General features: G+C 38.9%; 2 protein-coding genes across 2 annotated transcripts; one reads left to right on the top strand and one right to left on the bottom strand.

Annotated features, from left to right (window-relative positions):
- Positions 1 to 4632: 4632 nt before the first annotated feature.
- Positions 4633 to 16636, bottom strand: LOC135470003 (fizzy-related protein homolog). The gene is made up of 14 exons (XM_064748683.1): positions 16521 to 16636; positions 15732 to 15845; positions 15404 to 15514; positions 13414 to 13545; positions 12948 to 13007; positions 12622 to 12723; positions 11937 to 12092; positions 10853 to 10918; positions 10450 to 10552; positions 9451 to 9572; positions 8746 to 9042; positions 8176 to 8280; positions 7763 to 7855; positions 4633 to 6886 (listed from the first exon to the last, which is right to left on the bottom strand). Exons 2-14 carry the CDS (start codon positions 15807 to 15809, stop codon positions 6845 to 6847), a joined length of 1467 nt encoding a protein of 488 aa, XP_064604753.1. The 5' UTR covers positions 15810 to 15845; positions 16521 to 16636; the 3' UTR covers positions 4633 to 6844.
- A 209-nt stretch (positions 16637 to 16845) lies between these two features.
- On the top strand, positions 16846 to 18806 carry LOC135471715 (cilia- and flagella-associated protein 144-like). Its single transcript, XM_064751035.1, has 4 exons — positions 16846 to 17068; positions 17599 to 17658; positions 17948 to 18051; positions 18337 to 18806. The coding sequence occupies exons 1-4, from the start codon at positions 16927 to 16929 to the stop codon at positions 18448 to 18450; spliced, it is 420 nt and encodes a 139-aa protein (XP_064607105.1). The 5' UTR covers positions 16846 to 16926; the 3' UTR covers positions 18451 to 18806.
- Positions 18807 to 19870: the final 1064 nt, after the last annotated feature.

The following is a 19870-nucleotide window of genomic DNA, read 5'->3' on the forward strand; positions in this document are numbered from 1 at the left end:
CATAGACTAAGCATTGCTGTGTAAAGTTCAGGTGTAGTTGTACTAGGCAAACAAAGAGACATCACACACTTGCGTTGTTGTGAACACTGCGAGACTAAATTTTTACAAATTTAAGTACAAATCGCACTTACTGAACATAGTTTAAACTAACCGGGCGTGTGTAAGTTACAATCAAACAGATTCCCGGGAGCTTGATGGTTTGTGGTTTTGCGTAACCCCGGGAATTTTCTCCGTCAGGATGTTCACATCCCCCGGACGGGGGTCTGTGTCCGCTCTGTACAGTACAGTAGTAGAGTGGTAAGTGTGTTCAAACATACACTAAGGCTAGGTTGTAGTGAGACAGGTCATACACTGTCGTCATGCGCAAGGTATCCACAGAAAATTGCACCCACCGTCCATGGTGGAAGTTTCGTTCTTGACTTTATAACGTCACAATATTTCTTCCCCAGCAGAACCATAAAGTACAAATGCATACAATAAGATGTAATAAAGAATATGTTAGTAAGCATTTATATGATCATATACAAATAGTGAAAAGACTGTGAGGCGGGAATAAAGTAAAGGTGAACTTGAGTTAAACGTATACAATGTATAGGTAAAGAAAAGAAATGACGAGAATCAAACTGGTCAGGGAGTAAAAATAGCCAGAGCAAAAATATGCATTTATAGACCATTTGCCATTTGCTGCCAACGTCAAAGCACGAAACTCATCGTCAGTTGCCAAGCAACAACAAATCTTTTTCCCTATGGACGATGTGAAGGGCTAAACTCTGGACAGTCAAACTGAAAGAAAAGGTGGGTAAACTAACTCCAAAATCTGAGTAAAAAAACTGAATCATATGACCATGTTAAATGAGTCGTGCACGACTCCTGTGAGTTTTCCGACTAAGCATATGAGTCAAAATATAACCAGATGAGTCTCTTGACTCCGCTGATGAGGTGATATGACTCAGTTTTCTGAGTCGAATTAGCTCCATTGCATTACTCAGATTTTTGAGTTAGCTGACCCAAACTTTTTTATCAGTGCAGAATCACTTTAACCTAACTGTGAATACGGGTATACATAACATGGTCTGTTTACTTGTTTCAATGGTATTTTACAACGGTGGTCAGTATTATAGTGGGAGGAAACCGGACAGAGCCCGGGCGAAACCACGACCATCCGCAGGCTGCTGCCAGATTTCCCCAAGTAGAGGACTGAAGAGGAAGCAAGCAGGAGCTGGTGAGAGCTTCCTTGGTAATTTACTGAGCTAACATTCTTACCATTCGGCCACAAGGTCCTCATGGGTTATTATAATTTACATGAGTTTTGTATTGGTTATACACAACTTGTATACTGCACGAAGATCGAGTCTAGAAGATTTAATGTGTCTATTTATTCCTCTTAATCACCATTAACATACCATATTCAATCTCATACTGTTGAACCAGTATAAGGCAATCTTAACTGTAACTGTACAGTCAGGCCAGTTACACTGTTCTCAGCGTTAAAATCTTTTGGGGTTAATTATTCTTTGTAGCTAAGTAGGCGAGAATTTTAACCACTACAACATCCTAGCGTGGCTTCAGCTAGGCTGTGGCTTTACGTCAAGAGGATTGTCGAGTACAGTACCTTCCAGCAAAGAGGGTTGGTTTCCTCTTATCTCTATACAGTTTCCTCCATCTTACAACAGTAACAGCAATCAAACACAACATTATTTGAGGCAGAAGAAAAAATACCCGCAAATATAAGAGGCCTGGTCGAAATCGTAAAGACTTCCTTTCATGATGCAGTATATAAGGAAAGTCAAAAATCCAGTCTTGAGCGTTTTGCTGAGGCTGCAAGTCCGGAGGTTTGTCAGGTATACCTGGTGAGGGTTCGGAGGTTTGTCAAGTATATTTGGTGAGGGTCCGTAGGTTTGTCAAGTATACCTGGTGAGGGTTCGAAGGTTTGTCAGGTAAACCTGGTGAGGGTCTGGAGGTTTGTCAGGTACACCTGGTGAGCTCCGGAGGTTTGTCAGGTATACCTAGTGAGGGGCGCTTGCTGAGGCTGTAAGTCTGGAGGTTTGTCAGGTATACCTGGTGAGAGGTGCTAATTTACTACGAGCACTTCTCCACTTAATAACCGGACATCCGTCTTCAAAAATATGAACATTATCAAGTACTGTATTTCAACTTCAATCAGTCAAATATCAGATCATATTTGAAAGGCAAAGAAATCACTGAAATGAAGTATATATAAAATGAAAGGATACTAAATAATTTCCGGAAAAATAGTTTGATTTATTTCTTGAATTTATTTTGAATTTTTCCAACCAAACAAAGTAGTTATCAAACACCAGATTCTACGGTCGTCAGTAGTGACCCAGAAGGTATCAGTGGCGTCGCGTGCTCTATAATTCAGTTCTTCCAACAGTTTCCTTGATTGAAATAGTCCATTTTATCGGCTTTTTATAATTTCAGCCCTTCCTAAAACCTGTCGCAGTCTGCCAGTACGTATTCCATGTTAAATGTTCATATGATCTCAATCTGAGCGCACTGCTTGTTTCCTCGCAAATGACAAAATATCTGGGTGTAGATGTGGCCATATGGAGTTAACTATATGGACTAACGGGTTTGCCGTTTAACATAAATAAAATTACACTTTAATGTATTCCAAAGTACTGGTACACTAACCGATAAAAACAACCATACATACTTTAATCTTAAGAGGAAATATAGCAGCAGTCCCGTATGGCTGTATGTTTATAGCTGGGAAAAATTACACTGTATAGAGGGACAAGAAAAAGCGATTTCGGGGTCAGTAAAAATAAGCCTCTATTCTATCATTAAATATGTTAGACGAATAAACAAGGACCAAAAAGGGAAGCTCTGAACCAAAAATAATGTACAAATTATGCGCTAACAACATGAACCTGTGAAATGTGTAAAGTATGTAATCAATCCCCTTTCATGAAGTGGACAGATTAACACATAATTCACGAATAGTCAGATTAAAAAATAATGCTTTAATTTTTATCTGTCATAAACTCATTGCAATAGTATGAACCGTCTATCACTAATAGGGAAAAGAGCAATCCAGTTCAAGTCTTTATATCAGAGGAATAGCATTAACATTATGTAAAAAGCCCGGGTCCATAGCGTATTTGGCAAACCAGTCACATACAACCATCCGCCCCTCCCCATTAAGCGTATCCCTATCTCCACAAGAGCATCTTTCTCCTCAGCGTATCAACTAATTTCTCCTGGCTCACTGAAGCACATAGAGCACCCCATAAACCAATCAGCGGGCACAATGAAGCTTGACTGGCCGTTATCAGTCGCCAAACATCTGCCAGACTGAAACTCGTGCATATTCATGGCTATGCCAGGAAGCGGCCGAGGGAAAAAACGTCAGCCTGGGATTATGAGTGATTTCTGGTTTACATTTTTTCTCGCTGGATCACTGAAAACAAAGTATAACCGTAGAAGGCATCGTTTCGGTGAGGCGTGAAGGAAAAAGGGACACCCCACAAGAGAGGAAAAGAGAAACCAAGTGGTGTGATCGACTGCATTTAAAGAGGTTAAGCCGGAGATATGGGGTAACAAAAATCCATCAGCGCAAATTCAGTCGAAGATTAGCTATTATTTTAGATCAGCTGAAGTAAGTGCATTTTACAAAGTGTCGGCCTCTGGTATCCACGTTGCCGTTCAAAATCGGCAATAAAGTTCCTGAACTCCTCGAGCGGGTCGTACTATACCTTTAAAAACTTTAAAATCATTTGCACGCTATAAACAGTACAAGCGCGAGTCTTATATTTACTGAAAGGTGATAATTTGAATTATTTTCGGTAAATACGGAAGATTTCAGCTAATGGGGATATTTGGCCAAAAATCTTTAGAATAACTTGCTGAAGTTCAAAAAACGGTGTTGATGATCCTGACTTTTGCATGTTCGTTCCTTTGTCAGCCTTACCAAAAGCTTGAAATTGTCAACATAGTGTACACGTATCTCGTACTTTTGCTCAGTAAACTTGTGATATACATGCAGTGATTTACACCTTAACCAGTACATGTATTTATGTAGTTACTTATTTATTTTACTGGAGTTTTACGCCGCACTCAGAAATATTTCACTTATACGACGGCAGCCTGCATTACTGTGCAGAGCCCAGCGGAAATTCACGACCATCTGCAGTTTGCTGACAGACATTCCCACATAGGCCGGGAGAGGAAGCCTGCATGAGATGGACTTGAACTCACAGCCACCTTGATCAAAAGAGAAAAGACATAACAAGCTTCCATGAAGTGTGTGTGTGTGGGGGGGGGGGAGGGGGGGATGATGTTGGCTTTGCGCCACATTGGTAGTATTTCAGCCATATCGAAGACAGGACAGGTGGGAATCGGTCACTGACGAGCCTCTGGATTGCAGTGAACACTGATACAGTTACCATGGAGATACTCTTTATCTTCATCATGCGAAATTGGTTTCACTGGTGTTAACGTCGTCGTTAGCATCACTAAAGTAAATAATGTCACCTCACTAAAATACGGTTTGAAGACAAGACACCAGGTATTGTCCAGTCACAATACACCGTTTGCAACAACGCAAAACATTTAACAATTTAAAAAAACTACACTTCCACATAAAACCGTCATTTGTTATAACAACTTTTCAGCTTTATTTTCGTCCTTAGGTTTATATTAACATACTGTTAATGTGAAATGATAGACAACATGTAAGACGGCACAACAGTGATGGTTGGCTGTAGATATCAGAACGGAGGCATGATTGGATATCAAGTGTGGAGAAGCAGGATTAGCTGTCAGGTGCACAAGAGGTATAAAATGAGAACGCTGTGGTAGTTACGGACCACACCTGACAGGCGCAACTCGGCATGATTAACTCACAATGTGACAAACATTATTAATGATAATGGGGGGGTCTCATAAAACATGACACATATGTAAATGGTAATGCTTTTGATATAAAACTGTCAAAACTTGTTGCGATTAGTTGACAGTGACATCGCTTACTGACACGCCTGATATATTTGTACACTAGCATGGCATGATTCTCTCTCAATGGTTCCATACACATGCTGTCAGAAATGTCAACTGCCGCACAGACATGATTCTCTCTCACTGGTTCCATACACATGTTGTCAGAAATGTCAACTGCCGCACAGACATGATCCTCTCTCACTGGCTCCATACACCTGTTGTCAGAAATGTCAACTGCCGCACAGACATGATTCTCTCTCACTGGTTCCATACACATGCTGTCAGAAATGTCAACTGCCGCACAGACATGATTCTCTCTCACTGGCTCCATACACATGCTGTCAGAAATGTCAATTGCCGCACAGACATGATTCTCTCTCAATGGTTCCATACACATGCTGTAAGAAATGTCAACTGCCGCACAGACATGATTCTCTCGCACTGGTTCCATACACATGCTGTCAGAAATGTCAACAGCCGCACAGACATCACAACTCATGTCAGATTTCTCTACTAATCACGACAACAGTTCAATAATCAAGGGCTTTAAAAAATAAATGCAAACAGTCACTAACTCAGTTTAAAACTGTTCCAAAAACAAGCCGGCCCGATCAGGCACAAGAAATCAACAACAACAAAAAGGATAAATAGAAATATGATAAATATGATACATAAAATACATGAACAAATGGAACAAATAATAAGCTTATACTATTTTTGTCCCTCCACTCTGCCCCTCAGTACCCCCTCCCCCACTCTCTCACTCTCTCTCTCTCTGCCTCTCACACACAGCCACAACCAAACATACAATGTAGCTCACCATCAGTTCTCATGCTCTGTATTTAACTGAAGATACTGAAAGCTGGGAGGTAAACTGTTAGAAAACTGAGCTAATTAAGTCTTTAATTTCTGGCCGCTTGTATTCTCCTGAACAATAAATTAACCAAAAGTCAAAATTAAATCTCTTCAAACAACTGATCAACTAACATATGCTCATAACACAGAGTTCGTTTCTTTTTGTACCATACTTTAGCCTAATAGAGGGTAGACTCCTCTACAATCCACTGAGTTGTTCAGAACTGGTAGACCAATGTAGACCTAGATGTGACACGTCACCGAGAAGCTCAGATCAACAAACAAACACCTGTATCTGCTGTCTGATTAACTTTAACCTTCAACCTCAACAACATTCAACCTCCCCTCTTCCTTCCAAACATGCACTGCATTGTGCATGATTTGAAAAGTATCTCGCTGCCATTCAGCAAACTAGAAAGATGAATATAGGAATCACAGAATGGATATTTGGTGAAAGGATTGATTTACGTTTTAAATGAAAAATATGAGCTTAGTTGTACAAATGTTTTTATACTGATACAAATGTAAATTTTCATAAAAAAGGACAGGTATTGTACATCTACCTGTATATGACTTAACAATGGTGATAGTAAAGCTGACGGGGTGTGGGAAGATATAAAGACTTGGGCTAGGTGGGAGTGGTCACTCAAAGATACAGTGCCTCAGTAACTCCGTCTGTAGTGTCCCACACTCACCACAAGAAGATAAACAACTACAAAGTAGGATGGGATATATATGGCATATCAAAGGGAATGAAATAAATAATAAAATTTGTATTTACAAACAAATCAATACTTCATGTACCGATAAAGATGACACATGTAACTAACTGTGACAAAAAATGTATGATAGATCCACTTGGTCTCCCAATGACATCCAGCAGGTAAAAAATGAACACCTGTATGTCTTCTGTCACCATTCACTGTCAAGGTGAGTTCTCTGGTGAACTTAACAACTTGGTCTGAGAGTCCCTAGTCTCGAGTTATCTCCCTTGAAAATGCTCTTCAAGTAATTTACCCTACTCGCCTCACCTAATCCTGGTGAAGAGGTTGAGCACTGATTTTGATTCCTGTTAAAAAGAAAATACGTATTACAAACCAAATTACTGTAATTCCTAAACTTTTTCACAAGTGTGCAAGGTGATTATTCAAGCATATTCTGAAGGCATTATTCTGTGCAGACTGGTAAAAGAATGTCTCCAAAATTAAAATTAGAAGTGCATAAATTGCACTGAAAATCTCTCTTTCTTATGTGAGAAGGTTGAGGAATTTATCTATAGGGAACTCCACTTTATTTAACAAGGCATCAGAAAATCAACACAAATCTCCTAGTTTCTCAGTAAATGTGGTGCCTGTGTGATCTGACATTGTATATAAGTTATAGGATAGCAGAACTTAATATTTGAGGGGAGTGGCCAATCTCCCCGTCCCCAATACAACTTTCAACCTTGAGTGAAAGTGAAACCTGACTAAAGCATTAAGCAACCACGGACAAAAGTCCTTCTTGAGGTACTATGTAATTAACAAGAATTAAATCCGCTGAATTTACAACATTTTGCCTTTTTAGATGTTTTCAGTTGTATGCACAGTCTGGCAATAATTGGGCCAGTGACAAAAAAAGTTAACCTGACACATGGATGGAAAGGTAAGATGTTACATAACCTCCGTCAACCTCCTCCCAACACTGGCGAGAAAACGACCATTGACGAGGAAACAACTTCTGCCAAGAAGTGCCCTCATGTAACGAATCAGCCAGCCTGGTTTTACTGTTCTCAAGAAGCTAATACATACACATATATATATCTACTGGTGAGTAAAGAAAAGGCACAGGCATCTATAGAAATCTTTCTAGTCCATTTGTTATTGTTCCATGTTTACTCTTTGCTACGAACACATCTTATTTACTTCTTATCGGCAAATCATGATTAGTACACCTGTGGACGTACCTTTGTTGAGCGTGTCTTACTAAAGACATTCCAGAAGCGAAGTGTCTCATCCCCAGCCCCTGTGACAATAGCCTCTCCATCTGGTGACATCGCCTAAACAACACAACACTCACCATTAAAGCACAACATTCAACATTAAACCACCTATCTGAATTGGTATCATCTCACTGCTGATCAGGTGAATGTTAATAACACATATGAAGTATCTTATAATAATCACAAGACCAAGTCGTCAATACAATAACTAAGAGAATATCACAAGAACTCTGTCTTTGTAAAATGTGCAAGGTCAAGTTTACACATAATCTATACTTGATCTGTTTGTTTTCAAAAAGAATAAAGCAAACCATAAACCCTGATGAACTGTTTACACAGTCACCATGATACAGTACTTAATGAGAGCTAAGACCTACCAGGTATAATACCCTGAAAGAGTGGCCTGTCAGTTTGGCTATCTGAACAAGGGAGGGGTACTTCCACACAAGGATCTGGTTCTGAGAGTAGCCATGGGTGCTCACCTAACACAGGTAAAAGCATAAATACAATCAGATTCTGCAAGGTATGAGGGCTCAGATAAACAGTGTACAAATGCTTATGTTCCTGTTCTTATGTTGTAGTCTTTTTCCTCATGTTCATATGATAATTAAAAGTCTAATTCTATGCATATGTAATCATCCTAACAATTTAATAAATACAGAAGCACAATTGCTTCAACAATTTGCATCCTTGTCACATGGCAGATTGCATGCTGTGATTTAAAAAAAAAATGTTTTGACTGATTCAACTAAAAATATTTTTGAACCCATGAAACTTTTTCTATTAGGATATAAACTTGATGTTTATGAGCTAACACTGAGTTACATATTAAACATATCTTTTGTACTACTGGCCCTAGCCACAAACTTCATGCCCTTTCCAAAACCGTGCCAAAAACATCATCCTTAGTTGGCAGTATAACACTCCAAGTGCCAGGCATCACTCACCAGTTCATTGGAGTGCTTTGACCAGGCCAGGTTGCAGACCTGTGACCCTGTGTCTATACACTGTAGAGGCTGACCGGTCAGCGTGTTCCAGAAGCGGATGCATCGGTCAGCTGTGCCTCCCCCGCTGGCCAGTAGCCCATGCTGATGTGGGGACCAGGCGATGGCCTTGACTGCAGCCAGGTGCTCTGTGTACGTCTGGACAGGGTTCACACTGGTCATGTTCCACACATACAGTTTGTTGTCGTTACCCCCGGAGGCCAGGTGTTGGTGATCTGGAGACCACTTCAGTCCGCATACCTGCACAAGGCAATCCACATGTAACTCCTCACTTGATACAAACATCAGCTTAGAGCCCAACTTTTATTTACTATAGCTCATTTAATGACTGCTGTCAAATACTAAACTCGGGAATCTTTCCCATGTACAATGGCAATGAGTTTACAGGCCAATTCAAATAATCTTCCAAAGAACAACAATTTAGTTTAATAATTTGGTGTTTTGTGCTGTTATTTTGGATGTTTAATTTATACGAGACATAAAACAATAGAGGGATATAGGCACAGCTGTTAGACACAATGATTCAAGGGAGGCAACCCTGATGCACCCATTACACCTATCTGGCTGGATGCCTCAACAAGTGTTTATCTGCTAACATATGAGTACCTTAATTACAGGAGAGAGCGTGTTTGCTCAGAGAAAGCCTACCTCTTGTCTATGACCTGTCAGCTTTCTCTCTGGTACCACAGAAGGTGTACGAATATCCCGTTGTAATATCAGCCTGTCTCTACTGCCTGATGACAACATGTCAGCATTCCACGCCAGGGCACCTGCCAACACAACCGTGACATCAGAAATCCAAACATAATCAAGATTCTTTTCCCTATTATGGACAACTCAAAAATTCACACATCCACAAGTGACAAACTTTGGGTACTGTAAATGTTCAACCTTCAACCTCTGGAGCCCTTTGTTTCATTGGCATACAGTTCTTATGATAATGATGCTAAACACGATTTATTTGTGTCATTAAAGATACAAGCTTCATAAAACTGCGTGTTATTTCTCCACACCTCACAGTTCTCTCAGAACGTTTTAAAATATTGGTTGCAGAGGTGGATGAAAAGGTTGAAGAATTAGGGTAATCACTGAACAAAACCACAAAATCTGTGAACACTCGTAGGCTTATCAAAATTTCTTCCCAGTTATGCCAATACTTATACACACCTTAGTAATTATATATAATACAAGGCATTAGAAAAATAATGCATTCAACAAAATCTGGTAAATTTACTAAGGCCTACAAGAAACGTAAATACATGTGATATGTATGCATGCTATAACTTACCCTGAACATGTACATGTACAGTAGGACAAAATCCCTGGCAGGTTTTACATTTATTTATTTGATTGGTGTTTTACGCCGTATTCAAGAATATTTCACTTATACGATGGCGGCCAGCATTATGGTGGGCGGAAACCGCGCAGAGCCCGGGGGAAACCCACGACCATCTGCAGGTTGCTGGCAGACCTTCCCACCTACAGCCAGAGAGGAAGCCAGCATAAGCTGGACTTGAACTCACAGCGACCGTATTGGTGAGAGACTCCTGGGTCATTACGCTTCGCTAGCGCGCTAAACAAGTGGGCCACGGAGGCCCCAGCAGTTTTTAGAAGTGTCAGATATAACCGTGCACAGATGTTACTCACCTACTCTAGCACTATGCCCTTCTAATGTGTTAATTTTTTTGTTGGCAGTAACATCCCAAATCTGCACATAACCTTTGTGTGTTCCCACAGCAACCAGATGACCCTAAACACAAAGGAATCAAAATTAAATACTGCTAGTAAAACAAAAGAGAAATAATAGGAGTGCATCAGCTCTCAGTTTTATTTTTATAGTATTTATGTCTTCTTCGCCAAGCAAGATGTTACACCTGGCAATTTCATGAAAATCTTTTGAGCAAATGACAGATGTCAGGAAATGTCAGTCGTAATGATGGGGCAAATGGCAGTGCCCGGCCTTTGGCTACTTTCTGACGAACTTTGGTGGAAGACAAATGGTTAACATAAAATGATAGATATACATTGCTTCGTAAATGTGAGAACTCACCCTCTCTGCCCATGCTACAGATGTCACAGAGTCATCATCACTGGACAGATCACACAATCTCGTCACCTGTACAAACAGAGGAGTATCTCTTATAAACCTTGATATCATCAAATAAACAAACGTACCATAAGGCCAGCACTGAGATCACCATAATGCAGCTAAAGGCTGATCTGAAATGTTTATTAAATTAATCAGCCTAGATGCCTCCGCTGAGTTCATCCCCTGTTCAATTGATCTGATATGCCATGCTCAAGATTACAATATTTTCTGGTAACATGCTGATACTCCTGGTCATGGACAGACAACCTGAGGGAGGTTATTTCTCTATGTAACCCATGTGACATTTAGGTTACACATCTGAACTAGGGCAGTCCAAACTACAGCCAGTTATGGCTTTCTGGGGTTTATATCCTGGGGCCAGTTTCACAAAGATGTACATGTATGATAATCGACATATAGGACAATGGTACGATAATAGTGACGTGCAAAATATCGTACGACAAATGTACGAAACAAAATGTCGTACGCTGTATTGTGAAATTGGGCCCAGGTTTCTTTAAAGGTGCACATACAGTCAAAAATAATGTGTACCTAAAATACGATATAACACTGAACTATGTCTATAAATACTTTCCATTAATTTGTGTGTAGGGGGGGAAGGGGGGGGACATTTTTATATTTTCACCAAGAAATTCTATACAAGTAATTATTTGCTACGGTGGTATTTTGAGGTTTCTGACATCACTGTGAGTGCCTAAAAATTCAGTACAGTAGTCCTAAGGTAATTTATCCAAGAGGTGATGTCAGTTCACAGTTCACTTTATACGTCATCTGACAAGGCAACCCATTTGAGCTTACTAAAAATGTTCTTTCAGTCCAGTAGAAAGTCTTCAAAAAAAAAAAAAAAAATCACTGAAAATAGCCTTGGGGACATTTTTGAGCCTTGTTTTGAATGGCACTGATTTCATCACATCCTGTATGTTCACTTTAAATAATATGGTTTCAGGGATCACTGTATTTTTCACAGATAGGAACCAATACTTGAAGCCTTTGCAGCGTTTGATACAGAAAGTTATAGCCTTACCTGACTTGTGTAAGCACTCCACAGATACACACAGGTACCCAGACCAACACTGAGCACGTTCTGAGATGACCAGTCCACCAAGTTCAGGTAGAAGTCATCCTGAAGCTCAGGAGCATCTAACACTTTGAATGGGATTTTTGAGATTTTCCTCACAGCCTGATACATAAAAAAAATACAATGAAATTTAGCTTTAATACCATTTGTAATTGATCACAGTCAAAATGTCAGTGCCTCCCACAACTGCTTTTTCTTAGTCATTTTAACATTTTCATACTTTCCTTGAAATATGAGCACTGGTATACATGTAATTTCTCTTTGGATATGTGCAACCCTCCCAAATAAGCTCTGCTTATAACCTTCACCTCATATCATATGATACCATATATATGTTATGTATATGGTTATGATTCAACTGACCCAACACAACAAAGCTCTATACTGTTTATTACATTCATCTACAACACACACATACTAACGTTTCAATTCAAATCTACATGTACATAACAACAGCAGGATAAGAGTTCAACTGAATCATCTCTCCTGAGGTCACTCTCGAACAAATGTTTCTTGGAAAATGTAACAAACACTTGACTCATGAAATATGTTTACTGTTATTGTTTTATTATAAACAGATAATTATACTTTCAACACAAAACAGAAAATGAAGCCCATGAAGCTGACATACCTTTCTGGGTGACCGTAGTAACTTCTGACTCTTATTGCCAACAGGGGACAGGGAATAAGGGGAGGCATCGTTTATTTCCAGGCTCCTCCTTGGAACATGGAACTAGTCAAATATTTACCACTAGGTTAGTACAGTTTCAAAATACTCAAAAACAAAATCATACGAGATTCTGTAACCACATTATCATGTAAAATATCAAATTCAGATGTACTTTACCTTGCACCTGCATACAGTGACAGTTTTATGTGTTCTCGAAAATATGCCTTATATCTATTATTAGTTTGTGTGAAAGCTAAACTGCAATGGTTTGTATATACTATTCTTACCTTAAACAAGTTTTTACTTTCTCTGGGAACGAGTATTCTCCTTTCATCTGGTTGCTGATCCTGTCAAGTTCAAAACACAACACTGGTTTTAAAAACCAAACAAAATATCCATTACGCATTTTTACTCAAGCTCAGATATTTGAAAGCCTGTAAACTAATGATAGTACAATTCAATTGAAATATCTATTTCCAAAATGACTGCTGACAAAAAGAACAAATATGCATAAAAAATATTGTATGCTCTCATTCTAATTCAATTATACGTTTACCCAAAACATTCATAAATTTATTTATTTTCAGCTTGCCTATGTACAAAAAGTTCAAGATGATTCCATGTGTGTGATGACAATCAGTTCTCCAGATAATCACAGAAGGTATGGGGATAATGGGTGACCGTAGCTGATCACAGCGGGGTGGATGACAAGCTCACTCCAAGCACCATAAATACATGTGTGTATCTTGTTACCTTCAGGTCATCAATACCAGCTGACAGCAGTTCATTCCTCAACAGACAGTTGTAAGCCAGGCCATCTTTGCCACTGTCTGTGTTGGCCTCCTTGGGCTTCCTAGTTAGACTAGGGGACTGGGAAGCACTGTCCTGTTAAACAAATAAAATATTTACACATAATTAGATAACAGATTAATCTGGGCTCTGTCCTCTGCAGATAAGTGTTTCTAATCTGGATCAAGGGGTAGTAGTAGAATTTTCTTTATTGGTACAATGTGGACCTTGAGACTGGGGATATAATATGCATAACTAAACCCCTCTGTTGATCCCAAATTAAACATCCTCAGATACACGCAATTTTTCTGACAGATTACATAACTTAGATGTGAAGGCTTAACTCATTTCGGTTCCGTGGCTAATGGCTACATAATTTCATTATACTCCTGGCTTAATCTTGATCAGAATTGTAACAGTGAATTCTGAAGAAGCTATGCTCATACACCCTCACTGCCTTGGGTTATCATCAACTGACAGGGCTTTCATTATCTTTTTGAGCAGAAGGCTACCCTGAAAAAGTAGCCAGCAACAGAGAATCAAATGAAGTGAAATAGGAGCAATGGTCAAAGACGGCCACTACCTGCTCCATGTCCTACAGAAGTAACAGGCTGCAGGTAGCTGGTAACAGCCTTGTAGTGGATGCTGTTGGGGAAATGTGGCTCATGACTAATATAACTAATATGATTTGGGGCCACAAATGGCATTCATATAAATTTAAACCATCAAAAGCATGATAATTCAAACAGCATAGATTCTGTAGAATATTGCAGAACTGCAGCAATAATTTATTATACAGGTCAGTGGGGTTGATAACTGAATATAGAAAACCTTGTAAGCTCCCTGAGCTATTCCAAGTACAAAGAAATGACCAGTCACAAGATGAGAATCAATAGCTACAGCTGTTAATCAATACCCAGTACAGCTCAACGAGTGTGCCCCAGCAGTGAAAGCTGTTACTCTGATTACACAAGCATTACCTGTGTACCTGGGTGACGGTTCTATTGTGAGCAACACCAGGTGGCACCTAATTCATTGACACCACTGTCTGTTAAGTTGACCAGATCAAGGACCCACATTTAGTTTTAGTACCAGAAACCACAAAAGCAATTTCTCCCTAAGAAATCAGCTGGGGACAATAAAATTTAGTTGGCTGACTTCACAGTATTAATCGACTCCATGAAAGACTTTAAATTTTTTTTTTTATGATTTTGTAAGCATTCCCTTGTTCAAGTATGTAACTATTAACATAAGTGTTGAATACCATAAATTGAAGTCCTGCATGCCATAATCAATGGCCTCAAAACCCCCCTAAAAATTTGTCACTTGCATATGATTAACCTGCGTAATTATTGTTTACGTTTCACTTGTTTGACTGTAGCCAGGTTTTGAAGGATCCAGTTATTTAAAGCCAAACCAGCAACATCTGGATTCAAACCAACCAGACTTTCATTTATCAACATTTATTCCCTCAAGAGCTGACTTGTCCTACACTGTTACTGGTCTAAGGCATCATTTATCTCAACATCTCTTGCCTACAAGTGTAAATAAAAATTCGTCTAAAATCCGTCATTTCATGAAATGAGAACTACATACAAAGGATAGATTGTTTGTTCTTCATAAAATCTGCAATCTAGAACAATGACCATTAAGTTACGACCCATATAGTGATAGTGGCAATAAACACCACATCCAGCAATACAGTTCATGTAATACAAATAAAACTTCTTGTTGTGAAGCTTTTACCAAACATACGATATGAACACCAGTTTATCAGATAACAAGTAAATTGCGTCTAGTCTTGGCACAGAGACAAGGAGACACTTTCTTGCAATGCCATGCTGAGCTATCACCTCCATAAAACTTCACAGTCTGCACGGAGAATCAAAACTGGACATCTGCTCTAGGTCATAGAATGTGGGCAATTAAGAAAAAACAAAAGTAATGTACTTACTGGAATAGTGTTAAAGTTTATGTTCCAACATGCACCAGCACGACTTGGTATAAAGCGATCTCCATATTTGTCTTTACTTGGGGAGGCTACTGGACTGCTTCCACAACTTGGCTATAGCAAGATATATAGACAGAATAGGATATAAACAGGTATTCAAACCAACGCAAGAGTTGCTCATCAAAATTTGAACGTCAATTTCTGTAAACCACAACACTGCTTAAAAAGGAAATAGAGTGACATTAAAATCTTTGCCATGAAAAAAATTTTGGAAAATCATAGGGATAAAATATTACAACATCTTTCCATGATTCTTGAACATATATCTTACCGAGGAAAATGGAGAAGAGTAAGGGGACCCTTGGCCATTCTGCTGACGAAGGAGTCGCTTCTCATACTCTGGATCCATACTGAAGTAGTATGAGCACTTAACAATTCATTTACCCTGAAAGACAACGATACCTCTGTCAAATATTGAAAATGCAGGAGTGTTACTTGTGACATAGCAGGACTTTCAGCCTGGTCATGATTTAACCTTAGTCTGAAATTAACATAGATATCTACATTAATCCCAGGTTTAACCAACCATAGTTAAAATGAAAGCACACAATGAAATGTCAAACTTCAAGACACAAGTCACACATACGCCCAATCCATACCTACAAATTTAAATCATTATACCCCAAAACACATCCTTATAAAACGGCCGACGTTAATAACGAGCTACATATATACATTACTTTGGCGTGGGTTCTATGGCAACATTTACACACTAAACATTGATGACAGAAGGATGACTCCTTTGTTGTCAATCATTTAAATGTCATTCGCGTTGTTGTGATAAACAAAGGCTGTCGGATTTCCACAGCGTCAGCAGAACATTATGTTCATCCATTCACAGTTTTACTAATTGACGAATTTTGTCGTAAATTCAGAAGGATGCCCGCATTTGATAATAATGGGATCGAATAACGACAGTGACAACGTTGTCAAAATCAAATAATTTTCAACCAATGACAAGATAATGATAAACAACAGTGCAGCGGTATATCCCCATATTCGTTGACCCATTTACACAGTTTTTGCCATGAAATTGTTAATCATCTGTCAGATATCTCACCTGTAGACACTATGACATCCAGTGGATCTTTTGAAGCATATAAACCAAAATAAATAAAGCCGTTCAGATATGATACACGTACAAGTCAAAACTCATTTCCCCTTCCTCCCGTCCTTGACCTTTGAAAATGGCTTCACTTGAGCGATGCATTGTGGGAAATCATCCTCCAAACATTGAGAATTTTACAACGTTTCACTTTAACTTTTAATGCATTGGGCTAAGTAATATTTTATTTTACCTCGATACCTATCTGAGGTATAAAATAAATAAATAATAATAATAATTAAATCTAGGTACTGAGAATGGGTGTCATGGCAACCAGAGACGGCCATTCAAATAACTAGTGCCCACTGCTTTATCGCTCGTGTTGTAGACTTGTTCTTTGTAGTTAAGACCACGCAGGACCATGGCAGACACTAAAGCACGAGGCCCACAGAAAGATCCGACCAACTTTGTTCACCAGAATGCTATTTTATGTGAAACAATCACAAAAGAACTACGGCACAACAAGCTTTATTTACAGTACCACGTAAACCCCTTTCGAAAAAGTAAGTAGGCCGACAATGCGGTATGTTTCATTTTCTTAAAGTTGTTCTTTCCATCTTGAAGTTGAACGTGAATTATTGATTGACGATTGATTTCAAAGACAAAGTGTTGACACAGAGTATAGTGTACCGTGTAAGAGTGACAGTTTGTACTTAGTACAGTACAGAACAAACTAACAATGGTGTCAAACTAATCCTCAGTTTGCTAATGTTCTGTTAACCTGGTAACATCCTGACATTCACTTTGAATGGTTCAGTGTCACATCAAATATCAGAATTCAGAATAGCACACCAACTCCATCAAAATGTACTAATGCCGACCATAAATATTTAGTTATTGCAAATGTATTCATTTGTTTGATGTCTTACACCTTACTCAAGACATCGGCCAGCATTATGGTGGGAGGAAACCGAGCCTGGGGACTCGACCATAAATATAAAATACATAAAGATCATAAAAAAAAAGAGTAGTAAGGTTGTACCAACCATGAGGTTTTTTGAAAGTGTTAATGATGTTTTTTGTCTTGTTTCAGTACATACATTAACAGGGAAACCAAATTCAACACATGATTCAGAGGATGGCGAAGAAGATAGTAAGTCTGCCAAACATGATTACGTTTGCAAGAAAAAATATTAATGGAGTCATTTATAAGAACTACTTTCAGATATGTCCTCAGGTATTTAATCAGATTGTTTTATTTTACTCGGGACACTTTTAAGAGTCTGCGTAAGTGGAATTTGGGGGGGGGGGGGGGAGGGAAATGAGGTTGTGTGAGTTGTTAATCAGACAGTCAGTACCAGACTGTTGAGGTTTAAATTTATTTCACTTGAATGTGTCTTAAAAGTGCATTTTAATTTTATTTTTGATTTTTTTTTCCACAGCTCACTTTCTTAAAGTAATAAAAAGGGCCCATGAAGAACCAGTCAGAAAGTATGCTAATCCTCAAACAGAGGCTCAGGAAATAGGCTGGATCACAAGACCACTGGTATGTTTTGTGGAGGTGTTCTTACCCTCTATGATGTAATATGACAGTACAGTCAGCTTCCCAATGTCAGAAAGTGATGCACCTCTGTGGAAACATCTTTCATTTACATAAAGTTCTGTCATTGTAGTGAATTTGTCAGCGTTTTATCTTCAAAATTTAGAGCACAGCTGATTCATTGCAGCAGACAGCCATTCCTTGTGGCTGAACACAATCGATCAGTTGTTTTGTTTTCTTGTAGTTCTCACAGTAATAAGGAAATCATCTTTGGTGCATTTTTTGTTGTAGATTGATCAGGATAGAGGTGACAGACGGTTAGACTTCAGAAGGCAAAACACTCAGATAACAAAGTACATGGATGAAGCCTGGAGATTAAAAGAACAGACAGAAAACCTCAACTAAGAGCAAATGTGCATTAATTCCAAGTGTAAATCTGTGATAAATAGGGAGTCATCTAGTGGTTACTGTTAAACAGCTTTGTTATGAAAGTCATTACAGTTCTAGACAACTTCTATATCAAGTCTCTATACAAAACAGACTACATTTTGATACATTATCATTGATGGTCTTTAATTGATTAAGCAGAATTCTTTGTTTGCCTGTAAGATGGCAATTTAGCATCTTGTCCCAGTGAAGATTTTAGACCACTTGTATGGCTACAGTATCGCAATATGCACATCCATGGGCCTGCATTTGTATATATAAATCTGACTCATTTGTTTTATTAAATGTCTTTTATACATACTAATATCATTGTATATCTGTCTCTCTTGTTATTCTGTGAATCCAACAGTTATTGTGTCAGATGGATTTATTTTTTCTTTTGATTGTGAACTCCTTTAATTCCATATCCACGACTTTTCCACCTGTTGTACAGTGGCATTTAAAGCACTGACCTTTGAGAAGCTGCTGACTTGACACTATATTGGTGGAAGACACGTAATCTTTATCGAATATTAATCTGGGCAACAGCCAGACAGCAAACAACCATCTATTGTCACCAAGGCCCATGAACATTGAGAGTGGCCCTGGGAAAATATAGAAATTCCCTGGTCACAGCTGGGTTTGAACCTGCCTCTGGTGTGTCATAGCAATTCAAAGGCAAACACATTAACCACATGCTCACCCAGATGGGTTTAAATATAAAGCTAACATGGACAGTGCCTGAAATTATGGTTATATCTATTTACGGTAAATAGATGCCCTTTTTTCCTGAATAAGTCAGAAAACCCTCCTCCTCACTCTCCGTTGCACTTAACAGCTTCTGTCGTGGTACTTTTGTTAGTTGGATTGACACCTTCTGGTATAGCACAAATGTTAGTGCTGGAAATAGTGTAATAACACTGAGTTTTGAACCAGCAACATCCGAGTCAGACTCCCTGTTTACCAGCAGTATATATCGGTCTACAGCAAGTGCCAAAACTATATGCAAACAAGACCTCCCAGAAAATGTTGGCAGAACCTGCATTTATGAACTCCTGATGAACCCGGTGTAACTTGAACTCTCACATATATAGGTACCTGATCACCAGAAGTTTGATCAAATGGCGGCCAACTGACACACATGTAGCTGACCAGTTCACTTAACTCAAAACATCTATTACCTGTCTAACGTGATAACAAAGGAAACGGGCGTAAAGCGGAACTTAACAGGACGGTGTATGTCATTTAGGAAGTGGTCTCCTCAATTTACCATGATTGGGGATAAGCACACCTTCTAGAGTAAGAAACTGCCTGACACCAGTGCTTTCATGAATACGTTTCATTTGTACCACACCCAATCTAGCCAGAGATCAATGAATAGCTGTCAAATATCATTTAC

This window comes from Liolophura sinensis, chromosome 7 (genome assembly GCF_032854445.1).
Source record: "Liolophura sinensis isolate JHLJ2023 chromosome 7, CUHK_Ljap_v2, whole genome shotgun sequence".
NCBI classification, from domain to species: domain Eukaryota; kingdom Metazoa; phylum Mollusca; class Polyplacophora; order Chitonida; family Chitonidae; genus Liolophura; species Liolophura sinensis.